The sequence below is a fragment of the Heterodontus francisci genome, chromosome 14 (genome assembly GCF_036365525.1).
Source record: "Heterodontus francisci isolate sHetFra1 chromosome 14, sHetFra1.hap1, whole genome shotgun sequence".
NCBI classification, from domain to species: domain Eukaryota; kingdom Metazoa; phylum Chordata; class Chondrichthyes; order Heterodontiformes; family Heterodontidae; genus Heterodontus; species Heterodontus francisci.
In genome coordinates, this window is record NC_090384.1 from 61,715,781 (window position 1) to 61,734,973 (window position 19,193).

Genomic DNA, 19,193 nt, shown 5'->3' on the forward strand with positions numbered 1-19,193 from the left:
ATTCTACTGTGGTGGGAGGGCAGATCCTTCTTTAACATATACAGGTTTAACATATACAAGTAGGAGTTTTCAAAAAGCTTTTGTAAAACATTTTCAGATGCAGTAATATGGTTTTTATAAAGATCTCTGACCAGCTAGAGATTAAATAAGCCACAAATGAGGTTTATAAACCTATCAATCTATATTGGTTTGTTTGAAAATAATGGCAACTCAAGATTTTTATACCAAATCTCTTGATTTTTTAAGAGTTTGGCTCTTGACATTTGAGGTGATGGGTTTGACATGTCTACAATGGAATAGCGGGGAAAAGGCGAGCTGCCTCTGAAGGTGAGGGAGACAGCAGCAGCTTTCACAATTGTCACAATGAGGCCCAAGACCCAGTTTCCAGTGAGCCTCAGGCTTCCCAGTTCTGATCTGTGCTGTGTGTGCACTATTACTTACCCCTGAAAACAGGCCACAACTATCTTTTCCCTCAGTGAATTATCTGATTACTGTATCACCACAGGCGATCTGCTTGTTGTGTCTGAAGTGTTTTATCTTTTCTATGTTTCTGCTAGAGATTGGACTAGCTACCTACCATTACTTGTCCAGTAATTACGTTATAAAATATATTTCCATTTGGTAAAATGCACTGTCACAGTACCACTGCTCTACTTAATGAATTGAGTTATGAACTTCAAATATTAATTTATTTTCTGACTTGAGTAATTTTATAGCTTGTAATGAAATAACAGCTGTATCCCCTTCTATAAATTCTGTTTTATAATCTGAACTGGAAAATCATTTGCACATGTTAGTTGATAGAATATATGTTTTTTTTAAACTTTGACCCTCAGTATGTAAAAATGTTTAGTCACATAATTGTAACAATTCACAATTGAGATAATGCATTTCAAATTTTCCAGCTTTCAATACAAGTCTATATAAAAGGCCCACAAAAGTGGCACTGAATAATTTTACTACTCTTTATAGCTGAATGGTTTGCAACTCCCTAAGGAATACACTTTGCAATTTAATGAGTACAGTATGCTGTGCATTTTCACTCTAGCTATTCGCACAGTATTGTGTCCAATAGGAATCATGTTGAAATAGGGTCAGAGAGATGAGACAGTAGAGGCAGTTACACAAGGTGTGCTGCCCCTCAATACTTGCATATCTTGGGAAACTCCAGACACAAACCTGTCCACTTAAAGATGCTGGAAGAAATGTGGCCTGCAGCTATACTCCGTACCACCAAGATCAGTGCTTTCAGAGCCAGAAGGTCTGGAATGCTTCCAAATATTCGAGGGGCAGGGAGTTTTTAAAAAATCCACTCATCTGCAAAATTTTCATGTGTGATTTTGGGAACCTGACAGGCCCTCCAGTGGAGACCTGTGGCAGCCTTTGTGCCAGCTTTTGGTAGACACCTCTCTGTCAAGATGTACTGGAATAATGAGACAGGAGGCCAGGAACACCTGTTCTCACTGCATTTAAAAACTCAAATTTTCTGCTCTGTGCTTGGGATACACTGGGTTGGTGTGCACCACTTTCCATCATCTCTAACTGTGCAATGCTCTCAGTGGTTGGAGCTTTTGCCATGTTTCATTAATTTATGTCTCTATGACTGGTTTTCATGCCATGATGCTCAATAAGAAACATGGCAACAAATCAGAACTCCTCAGATGAGGCCAGGAAGGGGATATAATTTTCTGGGTTTGAATTCCTTCAAACCTTCAAGCACAAAGCATGAGTTTACTGTTTGTGTGCCATCTAGCTGCAGAGACCACTGCTATGCTCTTTTAACAAGTAAAAACATATTGAAGGATCTACGATGTGAATGCATTAGTCTTTTGATCCTGAGCTTTAGACGGTCTAAGTGCTAGCCATTTTTAAAAAAATGGTCTTTAGCCAATTAAAAATACTTCCTTTAAAAAATCTGCTGCTGGGGTCTGAATGGTGACCCCATTCAACCTGGGTTCTTGGTTGAAATCAAACTGATGAAAAGATAATTTCCTTTGTTTTCATATCCTATCCTGAGAGGTCAATTACCAGGGGGCACAGATTTAAGGTGGTAGAAGGATGAGAGCGGACATGAGAAAAAACTTTTTCACCTAGTGGCGGGTGTCTGGAATTCACTGCCAGGATCGGTGGTGGAGGCAGAAACCCTCAATTCTTTTAAAAGGTACCTGGGCATGCACCTGAAGTGCTGTAATATGCAAGGCTATGGACCAGGTGCTGGAAGGTGGGATTAGATAGTGGCTAGTTTGTTTGGCTGGCACAGACACGACAGGCTGAATGGCCTCCTTCTGTGCTGTAATTTTTCTTTGGTTCTATGATTCTTTTTTTTAAAAATGTGTTCATGGGATGTGGGACTCACTGACAAAGCCAGCATTTATTGCCCATTTTGAACTGCTGCAGTCCATGTGATGTAGATAAACCTACAGTGTTGTTAGGAAGGGAGTTCCAGAATTTTGATCCAGCAACAGTGCTGGAATGGCGATATACTTCCAAGTCAGAATGGTGGGTGATTTGGAGGGGAACTAGCAGGTGGTGATGTAGCTTTATTACTGTAATTGATATTATTTATAGATGATGAGTATAAACACAACTTTTAAAAGTCTAAGGGTTAAGGCGTGAGTTTTACTGTAGCGTTAATTGTTCTTATCTAATATTAATGCTTTTGTATTCACAGGATTCTAATTGGTGTTAATGCCTCTGTAAAAGTAGTGCTCACAGGAATTATATTATGAGCACATTACATGTCAGTACTCAAACTTCACTGATTGGATGTTCTACATTTACTGCTTGACTATCAGCAGATTCCAATATACAATAAATAAAGCTGGTTGATGCAAACATCTGTGAGTGCACATGTATTTTCCTGCTTCTAGCCTGTTTGTTTCCAGATTATTTAAAGCTCGAATCTGACCGAGCCCTTCATTATGATGTTTTACTTCCAGTAGGAGCCTAAATTGTTTCTATACTTACAGTACAGCAATTATTTTTGTATTTTTTTTAAATCTGGCCAGCGAGCAGATATTTTGTGCTGTGAAAGTCCCATGCTTTTACCTGGTATTCTATTTCTTTTGAAAAATGGCTCCAAATTGTCTTATCTAGCAAATACTATAAGGACTAATCATTTCTTTTCACGCTAGCATGTGGGAGGGAAGGACTTTGAGGTAATTAAATGCTCTGCTTTCATTCTGTGCTTCAAGTAACTCTGCTCCTTAGTCCAGCAAGCATCTCATATCAATCAGTGTTGTCATAAGAAATGTGTGGAATCACTACAAAGCCATTTCTCTGGTTCCACTAGGCTTTGAATAAACTGAGAAATTGTAATTGTGTTGCATTTTTTGTTTTTGCTGCAGAACTACTACACCAGACCTCAAAGGTTAAAGGAAGAGTAAGCTGCAGTCAGAGGACATCTGACATTTTTGATGGTTTTTAAATTACTTTATTCAGGCTAACAAATGAAATACTCCACTGGAGATATTACCCATTTATCAAAATCAGACTACAAGCAGATCATCCCTATATGATTTAATTTAGATACACGGTATATTTAACCAGAGTAAGACTACACCATACAATGTTTTGATAAATCAAATTTGTAACTGATTGTTTAAGAGACAGTATTTTTAAAATTGATACTAGATGTTTTTCCACTTGCAGTTCTTAATCCCTCACAATGCTTTATCAGTATTTTAAATTGGATAGTCCTTGATTGATTTACAGGACCCAATTTTTCCCCAATAAATTTGGACCCTTTCATGGACAAATACTGCTCTTTAGGGCTGTTTTTTCTCCATTGGCACTAATTTTGCTGAATCATGGTTTTTTAATAATCTAAAATTAACCAGATTCAGTTGTTTCTCACCTATGAGAAATTTTTAAAAATCTGTGATATGCTGATGGTATTAATTTTGAATAACTGCTACTTTATAGTTACAGTGCATTACCCTGAGATTATACAAACTAGCTACTGGGTTCCTATAAATTGCTCGTAATACTTTCTCAAAATGCTATTGCCCGCCATTTTTTCCTCTAATAACTATAATTTCCAATACCCAAAATAAGGTTGAACAAAATATAAATTCAAAAAAATACATATTTTACAATATCATAATTAAATGTATCCATGGAATTGTTTTTTGAGTATCTTAATGCCACCATTAAAGTTTTTATTTGAAGGTCTGACGATCCCAAAAGCGTGGGTTAGGAGTTGATATTTTCGCCCAGAGCTGTAACTATGTTGAATTTAGATTGCACAATCTGAGCATGAGAGTGCACTCGATTTCCCAGGGTGCATCACTGCTGTTCAGTCCACTGTACGAATAAAATGTGGAATAGTCTCCTTAACTGTCTTGTGCCTTCTGCCCAGCAGTTATTTGATAAATAATTTTTGAAAAATGGGAGGACAATTTTAGAAAGCTTTAGTGAGGTAAAAATTTATATTATGCTTTTTTTTTTAAAACAAAGAATAAGTTAGTATGTAAGAAATGTTCTGATTACACCTCTGCTGTAGTTTTGTTTTGTGTTCTGTAATCATTAAAAAGAATTAAACAAAGGGAAGAACTTGCATTTATATTGTGCCTTTCACAACCTCAGGACATCCCAAAGTGCTTCAAATCCAATTATATATTTTGGAAGTTAATCATAATTGTAGACATGCTCCAAAAGATCCTATGATATTATTGGAAGAGCAGCGGAACTCTCCTGGTGTCCTGATCAACACAGGTCTCTCAATCAGCAACTCCCTATCTCCCTCCATCACCTCTCCCCTCTGCTCCCGATCCCTCTTCCCCTTGTCTCCCTCCTCCTTTTACCTTCTGTCCTTCTACTTCTTTCCCCTCCTCTTCTCGTTTTCCTTCTTTCCCTCCTTCTGCTCATCAATTCTGTCTCTTTTTGTATCACCTCCTCTTTTCGCATCTCCCTTCCTCCTCTCTTATACCCTTTCCCCATCTTTTCTCATTCTTTCTTCCTCCTCTTCTTTGTCCTCCTGCCATCATCACTTCTGTTCTTCAGCCCCCCCCCCCCCCCCCCCTCCCCGGGCCGCCCCAAGATCCAATTATTTCCCTGCCCTCTAAACCTGAAAAACTTGGTCTGGACTCCCTGGGTTACATTTTGACAGTGCAATACTGTGAAACAGGGGATAGCAAATCAGCAACCCATCTTACAACCCTCCCAATTTTTATTTCCACTGAACGTAAAAATTGGGAGAGATGTAAAATGGGCCGTCAATTCGCTATCACCCTTTTTACACTATCGCACTAAGTCAAAATTTACCCCATGTTTGCAGAAAACTGACAATATATTAAACAGCATATATCTGTGCATACTTCCTACAGAGGTTTATTTACTTGTTATGTTTTTATCATACTTTTCTATAACTATTTTCATTATAAATTCTTATGTCCATATCTATAGTTGAAACTGCATATATGAACTTATACACTTGCTTTTGCCTTCATGACTGCCACTGAATAACAAGTATAATTATTTGAGAGAGATGAGAAATAATTTTGAGGAACTCCCTATTCCATTTACTGGCTTGCAGACACCGATTCCTTCCCCCTCATTGAAGCCTCTATAGCTGGCTACAGTCCATCATTTGCCTCATCCAAACCACTGCTGGGGTGGTGTAGCTCTTATTGTCAAATCCCATCTTGGCCACTCCCCTTCTTCTGCCTTCAACTACCACATCCTCTTCCATCCCTCTCACTTCAAATCATTATCACCTGCTGCCCTCCCAAGTTGTACCTTGACTTCATTATTGAGATCTCCTCCTTTAGCCTCTACACTGGACAACTTCATATCCTGGGCAATTTCAACTCACACCTAAACTCCATTTAGCCACCTCTCTTCCAATTTTACTGACCTTCTGTCCTCATTCAGTCTGGTTAGATTCACTTCTTGACCGCCATTTTACGCAGCCACTCTACCTATGAGATTTGAATTGTTGACAAGGCTAACTCTGATACCTTCCAAATCTTCCTTTTCACTCATGTTTTCCCTACCTTCCTATCTCCTAAACCATTACTCTAACCCTCTACCTCTGGAAAAAATCTTTTCCACCATCCTCCAACTCCCTTTCCTCTAGTCCTCCATCAGTCACAACACCTGTGCTGCTGTTGACCTGTTCAACATTTCCCACATCTCTGCTGTCAATGCCTGTGTGTGCTCCAAATTGCTCATCACCTCCCACTGGCACAGTTCCATTCTTTGTCCATTACGTCTCAGGGTCACAAACTCAAACATACCTGGTATGACTGGCCTAGTCATTCATCACCAGATCTTGATCAACCATCTTCACCTCTACCACGTCATACTTTCATCAGCCAAATCTTATTATTCTGGAATTATCTTGGAAGACAAGGATAATCCCTGGCTCCTTTTCTCCTCAATGAATAGCCTCCACAAACTCATTTTTATCCCCCTTCAACACTCACTGCTAACAGCAAATACAAAGAGCACATGGATTTCTTCATTTCTAAGATGCAAAGTTTCTGCTACCACCTCCCCTTCCTAATCCAAGCTCCTGGACATCTCTAGTTCCCACTTACTCTACCCATGATGCCATCATTGTCATTTTTCTATAATCTCCTCTCGTGCCCTCTGGGATTTACATCCTTCTCTCTCAATTCCCTGCCATCCTATCATGATCACTCACTTTTCCTGGCCCTTACATAGCGAACATCACCAATAACACCTCTCCTTGGCACTGCTGTAGTCAACCTCATCATCCTCCTCCATTGCCTTGTCTTTGTTGTCTACCTCTGTGGGACTGCCCTTCCATGATTCCAAATTACCTGTCCCAGCACAACCAATACATCTCCAGCAACAGCTTCTCTTCCCATTGATCACAGAAGTTCCCCAAGGATCTCTTTGGCATCTCCACTTCTCCATGTACATGCTGCACCTCAATGACACAGTGGCGCAGTGGTTAGCGCCGCAGCCTCACAGATCCAGCGACCCGGGTTCAGTTCCGGGTACTGCCTGTGTGGAGTTTGCAAGTTCTCCCTGTGACCGCGTGGGTTTCCGCCAGGTGCTCCGGTTTCCTCCCACAGCCAAAGACTTGCAGGGTTGATAGGTAGATTGGCCATTGTAAATTTCCCCTAGTGTAGGTAGGTGGTAGGAGAATTGTGGGGATGTGGGAGGGAATATGGGATTAATGTAGGATTAGTATAAATGGGTGGTTGTTGGTCAGCACAGACTCGGTGGGCCGAAGGGCCTGTTTCACTATGACACAGGAACAAGAGTAGGCTATTTTGCCACTTGAGTCTGTTCCACTATTCAGAGATCATCGCTGATATGTGACCTAACTCCATATACTAGCCTTTGCCCCTTATCTTTAGATAACAAAACCCTTTAGATAACAAAAATCTATCAATCTATTTAAAATTTAAAATTGATCTAGCATCAATTGCCATTTATGAAAGAGAGTTCCAAATTCTAACACCCTTTGTGTGTAGAAGGGTTTCCTAATTTCACTCTTGAAAGGTCTGGGCTCTAATTTTAAGGCTTTGCCCCCAGTCCTAGACTCTCCAAGCAGTGGAAATAGTTTCTCTCTACCCAATCTGTTCCCCTTAAAACTTCAATCAAATCACCCCTTTAGCCTTCTGAATTCCTAGTTCATGTAATCTCTCCTCATAATTAAACCCTTGGAATCCAGGAATCATTCTAGAAAATCTACATCGCACTCCCTCCAAGGCCAATCTATCCTTCCTAAGGTGTGGTCCCTAGAACTGAATACAGTATTCCAGGTGTGGTCTAACCAGGGCTTGTATTGCTGAAGTATGGCTTCTATCCACTTGTAATCTGGTCCTCTAGATGTAAAGGCCAGTATTCCTTTAGTCTTTTTGATTACTTTCTGTGCCTTTTTGTGATATTTTAATGATCCATGTATCTGGACCCTCAAGTCTCTTTGGACCTCCAATGTTTCTAGCTTTTCACCATTTAGAAAGTACCCTGTTCTGTCCTTTTTAGATCCAATGCGGATGACCTCACATTGGCCTACACTGAAATCCATTTGCCACAGTTTTGCCCAATCTACCAATATCTCTTTCTAATTTTATGTTTTCATGTGCGGTTATAATACCATGTATCTTTGTGTTCTTGGCAAATTTGCATATGCGACTTCCTATCCCTTTGTCCAAGTCATTAATAAACATGGTTAATAGTTGAGGTCCCAACACAGATCCCGGCAGAGCACCATGAGTCAAATCCTGCTTATTATCACTACTTACTATCTCTTGGCGCTCAGCCAATTTCCTAACCAGGTCAACAATTTGCTTTCAATTCCATGGGTTCAACTTTAGATCAAAGTCTCTTATGAAGGACTTTATCAAATGTCTTCTGTAAGTTCATACAAATAACATCCATAGACATATTCCTGTCCCCGTTACCTTAGTCACCTCTTCAAAAAATTCCATCAGGTTCGTCATGCATGACTTACCCTTTACAAATCCATGCTGGTTCTCCATGATCGGCTAAAAATTTAAGGTGTTCAGTCACCCCTAACCTTCATTATACACTGTAGTCATTTCGGCTAACTGGTCTATAATTCTTTGTTTATTCTCTCTCATCTTTCTGAAATAGCAGCATGACATGCACAATTTTCCAATCTAAAGCTTCATGATTTAGGTAAAGGTAAACTTCAATGGGATGAAAGATTGACCACAGCAAACTGGGAAAGTCTGATAATGGGTAAAATGACAGATCATTAGTGGGAGGTGTTCAAAAAAAGAATTTGTGATACAGAACCAGTTTATAACCCCTAACGGGCAAGAGCTCTACTTTCCAAAAAAACAGGCTGAAACAAGAGAAATTTGCAAGATTATAGTTAGGGCATCTGCAATGTTCTCACCTACTTCCTTTAAAAACTGGAATGAAAACCATCTAGTTCCGGGGATTTGTCACTCTTCAGAGCATTATTTTCTTTATTACTTGTTATTTTGCATTTGTTAATTTTGGTGAGTCTCTGCCCTGATTATTAGTTTGTATGGGATTTCCAGCATGCTGACCTCCTACGCTACTGTAAATACTGACACAAAGTTATTCAACAGGTCTACCATTTCCTTATTTTCATTGACAATATCACTATCAGTTTTCAAGGGGTCCTCATTACTCCTGACCCTTTATCCTAATATAATTATAAAATATTTTTGTGTTAATTTTGATATCTATTAAAAGTTTCTTTTCATACTCCTTTTGTGGCTCTTAATCTCAGTTTTGCCACCCTTTGCTGTTCTTTTTTTCCCATTTGCCAGGATCTGTGTTTTTTGCATTTTTGTATACTATTTTTTAGTTTTATGTTGTCTCTTACCTCTTTAGTTGTTCATGGCTGTTTTCTGGTAAGTAGAGCTCTTGCCCCTTCGGGGTTATAAACTGGTTCTGTATCACCTAAGATTCTTTTTTGAACACCTTCCACTGATCATCTGTCGTTTTAACCATTAACAGACTTTCCCAGTTTACTGTGATCAGTTTCTGGTCCATCCCATTGAAATCAGCCTTTCCTAATCTAGAATCTCAGTAGCTGTTTCACTTTTCTTCTTTTCAAACATTACATGGAACTCCATCATATTATGATCACTGTTAGATAAATGTTCAAGCAACTAAATCTGGCTCGTTGCTCATTACTAAATCCAATATGGCATGGATCTTGTTGGTTCTAGGACATATTGTTGCAGCAAATTATCCCTTTCACATTTAAGAAATTCACTACCTTTCTCGCATGTGCTAGTCTGCTTGCCTCTTTTATAACCACTGTGCGATCTACAACCTCACAGCTGCTGCCACGGGGCCTATACACACCTTCCATTAGTCTTAAATCCTTTCCCATTTCTTAATTCTATGCATAAGGTCACCACTGCATGCTTATCAACATTATATCCTCTCTAATCATTGAAATAATTTCATCCCGACATCACCTACAGGCATGAGGTCAGTTTCCATATATCTGTTCTAACAGTCAAATCGACTTCTCTCATTTCCCTCGATCACTGCTCTACTGCCAGGCTGCCTGACTGGCATTAAGTTGTGAATAAGTTAAAATTTGTTGCAATTAAAAATCAGGAATACTAAAGTCATCTTTTCTCAGCCTCTGCCACAGACTCTGGTTCCACTCCACTGAGTCCAGTCCCATGACTGGCCATTCACTCAGACTGTGCAAAACTGTGGAATCCTATTTGACCGAGAATTGAGCTGTAAACTCCACAAACTGTCCATCACCAAAACTACTTACTTCCACATCCGTATGACAACCCATCCCTGCTTGTACCCCACTCCCATTGCCGCCAAAGCCATTATCTCTGCTTTTGTCAACCCTAGGCTAGATTTCTCCAACATCCTTGTGCTGGGCTTCCAGTATTGTCCTTCCACGAACTCTAACTCACTCAAAACACAGCTGGCTATATCCTGTTCTGCACCATCCCACTCTATCATCCTTCATTCTGCACCATATTCCTATGTCTAATGCACTGCATTTAAACTCATCATCCTCAAAGTTTTCTCTGGCTTCACCCTATTTTAATTCTGCAACCTCCTCCAGCATTATGTCTCCCTTCACCTTCAGTTGCTTGGCAATACAATCTGGAAAACTCACCCTAAACCTCTCCCTTCTTTCTACTTTACTCACCCTCCCTAACTTATATTAATTTTCAATTCTTCCCTCAAGTACTTTAGGATGTATTTCCACATTAAAGCTGCGATTTAGGTGCAAGTTATGGTTCTCGTCACCACCTACAGCTATTACCAGTGAATGGCAATTGACAATCACCCTGAAATTACTGCCATGAATCAGCTTTGCAGCCGACTGGCATAATACACCAGGCTCTCAATATTCTCATATAGAGGTGACATTCATCCTGCGTCTGAGCTGCTGCCTGTCAAAATACAGAAAAATTGTCAACATTTTAGGATGCACTATGTTTTGTTTCCCTTTTTCTTGACTTACCCAGTTCAATAAGAGCTGCCCATGTGAACAGTACGCAATAGCTCAAAACCTAATATTATCTGCTGGATTACCTAAACAACCATAGAAGCCCAATTACAAAATTGATTCCTGGTTTACTGGAAATACTTTTCAGAATTGAGCAAGTTATTTTCTAACCCAGCAGTGCTAATTGCAACTGCCGAGGTGGGGGAAAGAGAGACAATATCGTTGAAACACAGATTGCAGACCACAAGGAGGGGGGAACAAGAGGACAAGAAACTACTATGAAAATGCAAACAAAACATGAAGGAGGCATAAATAAACTTTATTGGAGAAGCACAACTCTGGAGGTGATCATGACAGTAAATGAATGGTGTTTGTGAGCAGTGGGCTGGAATCAACAGAAGGAGATAACCCAAGGGAAGAAGAGAGGAAGGGGTGAGGTGAGGCGGGGAGGTAACTGCAGTCTAACTGGGTTGGGCAAGCAGAAGCCAGACTCCTGTTTGTCGCTTCGGTCGCCCCCCAGCCCTATCCTTACCCTCCGGCGGCTGAGGCTTGTCCTTCGTCGCTCGGAAAACGAAAACTTTGGGGAAGAGGACGGAGCAGCAAAGCACGATGCAGGAGATCAAGGCCACCTTCTGAGAGCTGGAGGCCATAGCAGCAGGCTGACAAATCGGGCTCGATAAACAGACAGACCTCCAACCCCGAACTCCAGCCCATGAACAACAGGAAGGGGCAGTGCGTCGCGTTGCGTCACGTGATGTGTTTCCGGTCACCCCGGAAATAAATAGTGCCCCGGAAGTTAAGACCGGCCTCAGACGCTCCCCTCGCGGATGGTGTGGGAAGGAGTGCTTTTCGCTCCAATAGCTACGGTAACTCCGGTTCTCATAAACTTGAGTGCTTTCCAGCGGCTGCATTGACTCTTGCCCGCCACGTACTTTTCCTTCTGGTTTACTTACATTTAATCCCGCCTGACGATGTAAATCGACCTTCGAGTAAAAGGCCTTCCCCAGGACCCGCCCGGTGCTCTCACTCTCTCCCCGGGCCCGCATGGGGCTCCCGCCCGGCCACCCTCTTCCCCCTTCCCTGTTATCAATTAGCGAATACAGTATCCTGGTCTGACTGTTTAAACTTCTCTTTGCTTTTAGATATTTTTCAGATCCCTGGTGGAGATGTGGAAGTTTTTTAAGAGATGGCGCTGCTGGAATGGGGGGGACCAGAGTGAGTTCACCACGTGGCTGAGCGAGTGACTTGACGGCATGAAAGTAAGACTTTTGTAGTGGTCATTCATTTGGGTTTCCTGATTTGGTTTATTCTCCATCTTTTAGCGGGTTTCCAAATCGTTGCTCTTAATTTTTTCTATAACTGGCCCTCTGCAAGTATTCGCAATGTGGCCAATTTCTGAGTGGCCTCTATTATTGTGCGATGGTCTGCAACTGCAGATCTTCAATTTTCAGAAGGGTAATTAGAAATCGTGCAAATTCATATGTCGATCTAAACAGTATGTAAATTGTAATCCCTCTTAAAACTTTATAGTGGTGTACTTTAAAAGCGAAAAGTACCAACAATCTCTAGTGATACTACACCAAAAGTAGCAAAGGAACTGGTAGAATTAACGAACACTGAGCAGAAAATGATGTTCTATATCACGATGGTCTTCATAACCTTTTATGATGAGACTGCCTTAAGGCATTGCTGATTGTTGCTCAGGAGTTCATCAAACTAGCTACTAATGTGTTTTGTATAATTGATTAGCTGGAAAGTTTTTGGATTTTTATGAAGTGCAAATTTAGCTCAACCATCTGAGGCTTTCTGTTACCACCATTTATTTAAAATACAAATGGTTGTTGTACTAATAACCTGTCCCAGTTGAGACTGACCAATTTTGAAAGCTATGATGTTGATCCAAAAATAATTTGGCATATGGCTTAAATCTGAACACTTCTATTCACTTTCACCAGATTGCAACTTCAAGAATGTTTTCAATTTTCATCTGATCATCAATGCTGGGAAAATCATGGAAATGAGGAATCCAGGTGTGTCTTGCAAACGGTGTGAAGTAAACTACGCTTGTGTGGACAGTTCTGATCTCTCTATTACAAAAAATTATAGACAGTGAGTGCAAAAAATTTACTGGAATGATACCAGAACTGAAGCAGGTATCAGACTGAAATGTTAAGTTTCTCTCCACAGTTGCCAGACCTACTGAATATTTCCAGCATTTTTTGTTTTGATTTCCAGCATCTGCCGTATTTTGCTTTTGACAAAAGTAAGATAGTCGCTAATAAATCCAGTAGGGAATTCAGAAAAAAACTTTATTCAGAGTGGGTCGAACTTGAACAAAAGCAATCTCCTCTGAGAAACAATTAACATTTCAGATTGATGGCCTTTCATCTGAAATGGAAAAAGTTAGAGATGCAGTGGCAAGTACAGAGGCAGGGAAGGCAAGAAAGATTAAATGACAAGGGGATGATGGTACAAGACCTTGTTCCATTACCATTTCAAGTAATGCCAAAGATTCACTCCGAAGAAATTCTTTCATCTCTATCTTAAATGGGAGGCCCCTTATTTTGAAATTGCCCTCTAGTTTAGATTCCTCTACAAGTGGAAACCTTTCAGCATCTAACCCCTTGAATCTTGCATCTTTCAAGAAGATCACCTCTTCTAAACTCCAGTGAGTAAGCCCAACCTGCTTAGTCTTTCCTGAAGGCAACCCTTCATCCCAGGAATCAGCCTAGTGAACCTTCTCTGAACTGCTTCCAATACAAGTATACCCCTCCTGTAAGAGACAAAAAACTGTACATCGTACTCTAGGTGCAGTCTCACCTATGACGTTGCAGCAAAACTTCCCTACTTTTATACTCTATCCCTTTGCAATTAATGCCAACATTCCATTTTCCTTCCTAATTACTTGCTGTACCTATATGGTAACCTTTTGTGATTCATGTACAAAGACACCCAGATTCCTCTGCACTGAAGCATTCTGCAGTATCATTCTATTTAAATATTCTGCGCTTCTATTCCTGCCAAAGTGGGCAACCTCACATTTTTCCACATTATAACTCTCCATCTACCAAGTTTTTGCCCACTTGCGTAACCTATCTATATCTCTTTGGAGACTGTCCTTTCAGCTTTTTTATTCCAGATTACTAGTTTTTGAATGAGCTGTGCCAGGTTTGTCTATCCAAAGCAATGCATTCAATGAGGTGTGGAGTTGGATGTTGCAATTTAAGAATTTGCTTGAGTCAATTCTCATGTTAATTGGTATATTGGTTACCTATAGGTTACTGGCAATTGACTTAGTGGTTTTGGTTTATGTAGTCCCAGCCAACTGGCACAAAACCTGACACTTCATCTGTCCAGTCATAACCAGAGAATCTCCTGTTCAGGTACCATTTATTCTGGACTCTCCCAGAGATATATCCTCGGCCCCTTCCTATTTCTCATTCAAAGTGATTCTTGACAACGCAGCTGTGGAGACAGTGGTTGACCTTGGCGGTGGGTGCGCTCTCCTCCTTCTCTTTTTCCCCCATTGCTCTCTCCCCACCATTGTGTGCTGTCATGTGCTTACTTTGTCTGTGATTATTTGAGCAGCGCCATCTTTATTCCTGGCAGCTGCCTGAATGTTGCAGACTGCTGTTTTAGAGGCACAGGCTGTATTTGTGCATGTGCTAGTGCAGTGCCACCTAGTGGTTGTGTTGTCAGCAAATGCAGCCTTTCTCATTTACATGCTGCTGCTCAGTGACATCAAAAACATGAAGTCTGGTTCCACATGTATACTGGTTACACCTGGCTCTATCTTGCCACCTGATTTGCCAAATGTCCAGTACTGAGTGAGCAGAAATTGTCCCCACCTAAAATATTGGGCAAACTGAATTCATTATCCCTGGTCTGTGCCACTCAGTGTTCCCCTCTGGCACCTACCTGCAGCTGAACTAGACTGTTTGCGACCTTACTGTTGTATTTGACTGAAGCGAGCGTCCAACCACACATCTGCTCAATCACCAAGATTTCCTACTTCCACCTCTAACATCACTTGACTGCTGTTTCAGTTGATCTGCTGAAACCCTTGTCCATGCCTTACCTCTAGACTTACTTCCAATGCACTCCTGGCTGGCCGCATCTTGCAGCCTACATTAACTGGATTCATGCAGATCTGCCTGTATTCTAATGTACCAAATCCCATTCACCATCACTTTTGTTCGCTGGTATGTATTGGTTGCTGGTCTAGCAACATCTGTTTTATAACTCATCCTTGTTTTCAAAGCCCTCCTTGGCTCCTTCCCTCACTATTTCTGTCACTCTCTCCAGCCCACTCCGATCTCTCTCACCCAATTTTAATTGTTCTCCCATTGGAGGCTGTGCCAGTTGTCTCGGCCCCTAAGCTCTAGAATTTTCTTCCTGAAATCCTGATTGCTTTTGCCTTTTTAAAAAAAAAAACTTTAAAGCTTTTGTTCATCTCCCTTTGTGGCTGTTATATTTTGTTAATGCTTCTATAAAGCACGTTGGGACATTACATTAGAGATGTTATATAAGTGCAAGATATTGACAGCTGTACATTTGGAGGAATTCTGAGCATAAGTTGTAAATCCAAGAATGTGGATTTATGGCTTTTTAGAATTGTCCAGATTGGTTGGTGTAGTGATTGGTAAACTGCAAAGGAACTTATAAATCTGGAAAACTTGAATTGACTGACCAATGGTGATGTGCTACTCATTAAAGTAAATATAGTCTGACATTGATCACAATTCGTGGGAGTCAGTTGCCAGTGATCACCAGCGCTGGCGGGCAACCATCAAGGCGGGGCTAAAGCGTGGCGAGTCGAAGAGACTTAGCAGTTGGCAGGAAAAAAGACAGAAGTGCAAGGGGAGAGCCAACTGTGTAACAGCCCCGACAACCAATTTTATCTGCAGCACCTGTGGAAGAGTCTGTCACTCTAGAATTGGCCTTTATAGCCACTCCAGGTGCTGCTTCACAAACCACTGACCACCTCTAGGCGCTTACCCATTGTCTCGCAAGACAAGGAGGCTAAAGAAGAAGAAGTCTGACATTGAAAATCATAGTGCTGTTTACATTTCAACGGCTCTTTAGAGTGGCAGATTGAGTCATTGTGTATTTTATGCCTGAGGAATGCTAGCCAGAGTAGCAATTAAGAGCTACAATAGAGAAGTAACTTTCATGTGACATTTCATGAATCCCTGCTCTGCTTTCAGTATCATGTTGGTCTTCTAGTCTTCAATGGTTGTTACACACCCCCATATGATTTAAAGTGCCTCTGAAGTAACTGGAACCTGTATAAATTTAAGTCCTGAAATTTAAGTTGAGATGAACAATAACCTTAAACTGGAATCAAATTTACAATCCAAAATGTTTGGTTTTTTTGCACTTATATAAGGCTGATGCTTGATAGCTGAAATTACTTGTCATAGACTCCAGTTGGCAAGCATGTGGGTGCTTGCCAGTATTCAATTTGTAGTGATAGATGCTATTACATTAAATTAACTATGATAGTGTGGGTTGCTTTTGTAGAATTAAATTATATTCAGTGGTGCTTGTAACCGTTAATGGAAGCTGCTGCATTGTAATTGGTTTATTTGTATATATGGAAAGGAGGTTTTTTTTTTTAAAGAACTTGAATTGAAATTAACATTTAAAATGTGACAAGTGATCAAGTTGTGAATATGCTCCCAGGTGGGTGCTCACAGCTCAACTGCGATCATGCTTGGATGCTATGATTGGAGTGCGGAAAGTTGGTGAGCCTTTTTGGAAGAATGGGTTTATATAGCCTCGTGTATTTATTGTATGAAACTGCCTGACTGAAAATATTTTTCTGAAAATTGATTTTTGTCCTCATTTCAGTTAGACATCTTCAGTGGTCTACAAATGCTTGCTTTTCCATCCATGGATCAAGACTGCAATGTCTGTTCACCAGGTAGGCATGAGTGCAGATGTCCATATTCTATAGTTGCACTATTAAGGTAAGGGTACAGTATGACTTAAGACATTGGTAGCAAGTTGTTCATTGTCTGGGATCTACTGGTGCCAGTAAGTGTAGATTTGGCTTGTCAGCAGTCTTCTAAGCTCATTGATTTGTCAGATTTCAGGTCTGCAGTGCCCTGGTGTGGGGAAAGCAAAAATTGGAACTAAACAGTGAAACAAAGGCTCCAATTCTGTTCTTAGTAATTTTATCAAAGGCTGTGGCATCTGCTTCCGAGGTAGGTGTAGAGAGAGCTATTTGTTCTGTACTATTGCAGTTTTCTGGTTGTGCATATTGAACATATACTCAATGACATTCTCCATACTGAGCTCATCTGGTCCAGAGTTAAAATGATGTTTATACTCACGATGGTCTTCATAATGACTATGATGAAATTGCTTTTTAGCAATGTCTGATTACTCTGGGATGCAGATGAAGCAAATGACTAATTACAGTACATTTAATGTGTTGTGTAAGGTAATGTGCCTGTATTCTTCCCTTGTTAAACCACTTTGAACCCTTGTATTTAGTCACTGGTCATCTTGGCAGTTGTGATACAAGACTTCAATAGCTCAGATTCAAATTGCTGAAGTAGTCGTGTCAGATGTTAGAATAAGTAGATGACTTAAACTTGTATGTGTCTGAGCTGTCATATGCAAGATTTCTTTTGTGGAAACATTGTGTCCAAAGTTCTTGCTTATCTGTGGATAGTCATGCTGTAAGATCAGCTTGTATCAATAGCCCTGTTTGGCTTCACTGTGATTGTGAATGGTGATCTGTCAAAGGCAAAATGGTAGAAGCTATTCTTAAAGATGTTGTAGCAGAACACTTTTTAAAAAAAAAAAAGTCAGGGTAGTCAGACAGTCAGCATGGTTTTATGAAAGGGAAATCATGTTTAACCAATTTATTGGAATTCTTTGAGAGAGTTAAATGTGCTGTGGATAAAGGGGAACTGCTGGATGTACTGTACTTAGATTTCCAGAAGGCAGCTGATAAGGTGCCATATCAAAAGTTATTGTGGAAAATAAAAGCTCATGGTGTAGGAGGTAACATATTGGTGTGGAAAGAAGATTGGCTAACTAATTGGAAACTGTAGCCATAAATGGGTCATTTTCTGGTGGCAAGATGTAACGAGTGGTGTGCAGCAGGGATCAGTGTTGGGGCCTCAACATGTTGCAATTTATATAAATGACTTGAAGGAACCGAAGGTATGTTTGCTAAATTTGCTGATGACTGGTAGGAAAGTAAGTTGTGAAGAGGACATAGATGGGTTGAGTGGGCAAAGATTTGGCACATGGGGTATAATGTGGAAAATATGAAATTGTCCATTTTTGGTAGGAATAAAGAAGCACTCCTAAATGGCGAGATTGCAGAGGGATCAGTGTCCTAGTGCATGAATTGCAAACGGTTAGTATGCAGGTACAGTAAGTAATTAGGAAAGCTAATAGAATGTTTATTGTGAGGGGAATTGAATACAAAAGTAGAAAGGTTATGCTTCAGTTATACAGGGCATTGGTGAGACCACATCTGGAGTACTGTGTACAGTATTGGTCTCTATTTAAGGAAGGATGTAAATGTGTTGGAAGCAGTTCAGAGGTTTACTAGACTAATACCTTGAATGGAGGGTGGTCTTGAGGAAAGGTTAGACAGGCTAGGCTTGTATCGGCTCAAGTGTAAGTGGTGACTTGATTTGAAACATGCAAGGTCCTGAGGGGTCTTGACAGGGTGGATGTTTCCTCTTGTGGGAGAATCTAGATCTAGGGGTCACTGTTTAAAAATAAGGGGTTGCCCATTTAAGATAATTTTTTTTGAGGGTTGAGAGTCTTTTGAACTCTTGCTCAAAAGGTGGTTGGAAAAAAGTCAATATTTTTAAGACAGAAGTAGTTACTTAAGCATGTTAGAGGCCTGCTACCCAACCCCGACGACATTTGTCGGGTTTGGGCCCTTCTTCGGGGTACAGCTTTCTTTCAGGCTGGTCGAGCCAGGCTGGACACACAGTAAGTACTCTAAGTATTGAAATTAAAAAAAATAAAAAAAAAATTCCTGAGCTGGGAGCCCAGGATGAAAGTCTGCGCAGTGAGCGAGTGACCTCAGTATGATGTCATTGAGCATGCGCTGCAGCTTCGTGGCGCTTCCCAATTGGAAGGTAAGTAAAGGATGCTCAGGGCAAAATCTGAAGGACTCTGGTCTGCTGTGGTCCGGTTGGGTTCTCTTTTTCCCGACCTGAGCAGGCCTCTAGTAAGTGGGTGAAACAGTATTGGGGGTAGGTGGGAATGTGGAGTCAAGTTTACAAACCTTGATTTT

General features: G+C 40.6%; 1 protein-coding gene and 2 non-coding genes across 3 annotated transcripts in view; 2 read left to right on the forward strand and 1 right to left on the reverse strand.

Moving 5' to 3' along the window:
* Positions 1-11,634, reverse strand: part of LOC137377073 (protein RIC-3-like) — a 103,128-nt gene extending 91,494 nt beyond the window's left edge. Inside the window, exon 1 of the mRNA XM_068046320.1 lies at positions 11,451-11,634. Coding sequence (XP_067902421.1) covers positions 11,451-11,568 — 118 coding nt within the window. The 5' untranslated portion in view covers positions 11,569-11,634. The remainder of the gene's footprint in view (positions 1-11,450) is intronic.
* A 906-nt stretch (positions 11,635-12,540) lies between these two features.
* Positions 12,541-12,620, forward strand: LOC137377373 (small nucleolar RNA SNORD35). Its single transcript, XR_010976407.1, has one exon. It is a non-coding gene; the product is annotated as a small nucleolar RNA SNORD35 (small nucleolar RNA).
* Positions 12,621-17,234: 4,614 nt separating this feature from the next.
* Positions 17,235-17,314, forward strand: LOC137377374 (small nucleolar RNA SNORD35). The gene has a single exon (XR_010976408.1). It is a non-coding gene; the product is annotated as a small nucleolar RNA SNORD35 (small nucleolar RNA).
* The last annotated feature ends 1,879 nt before the right edge of the window (positions 17,315-19,193 follow it).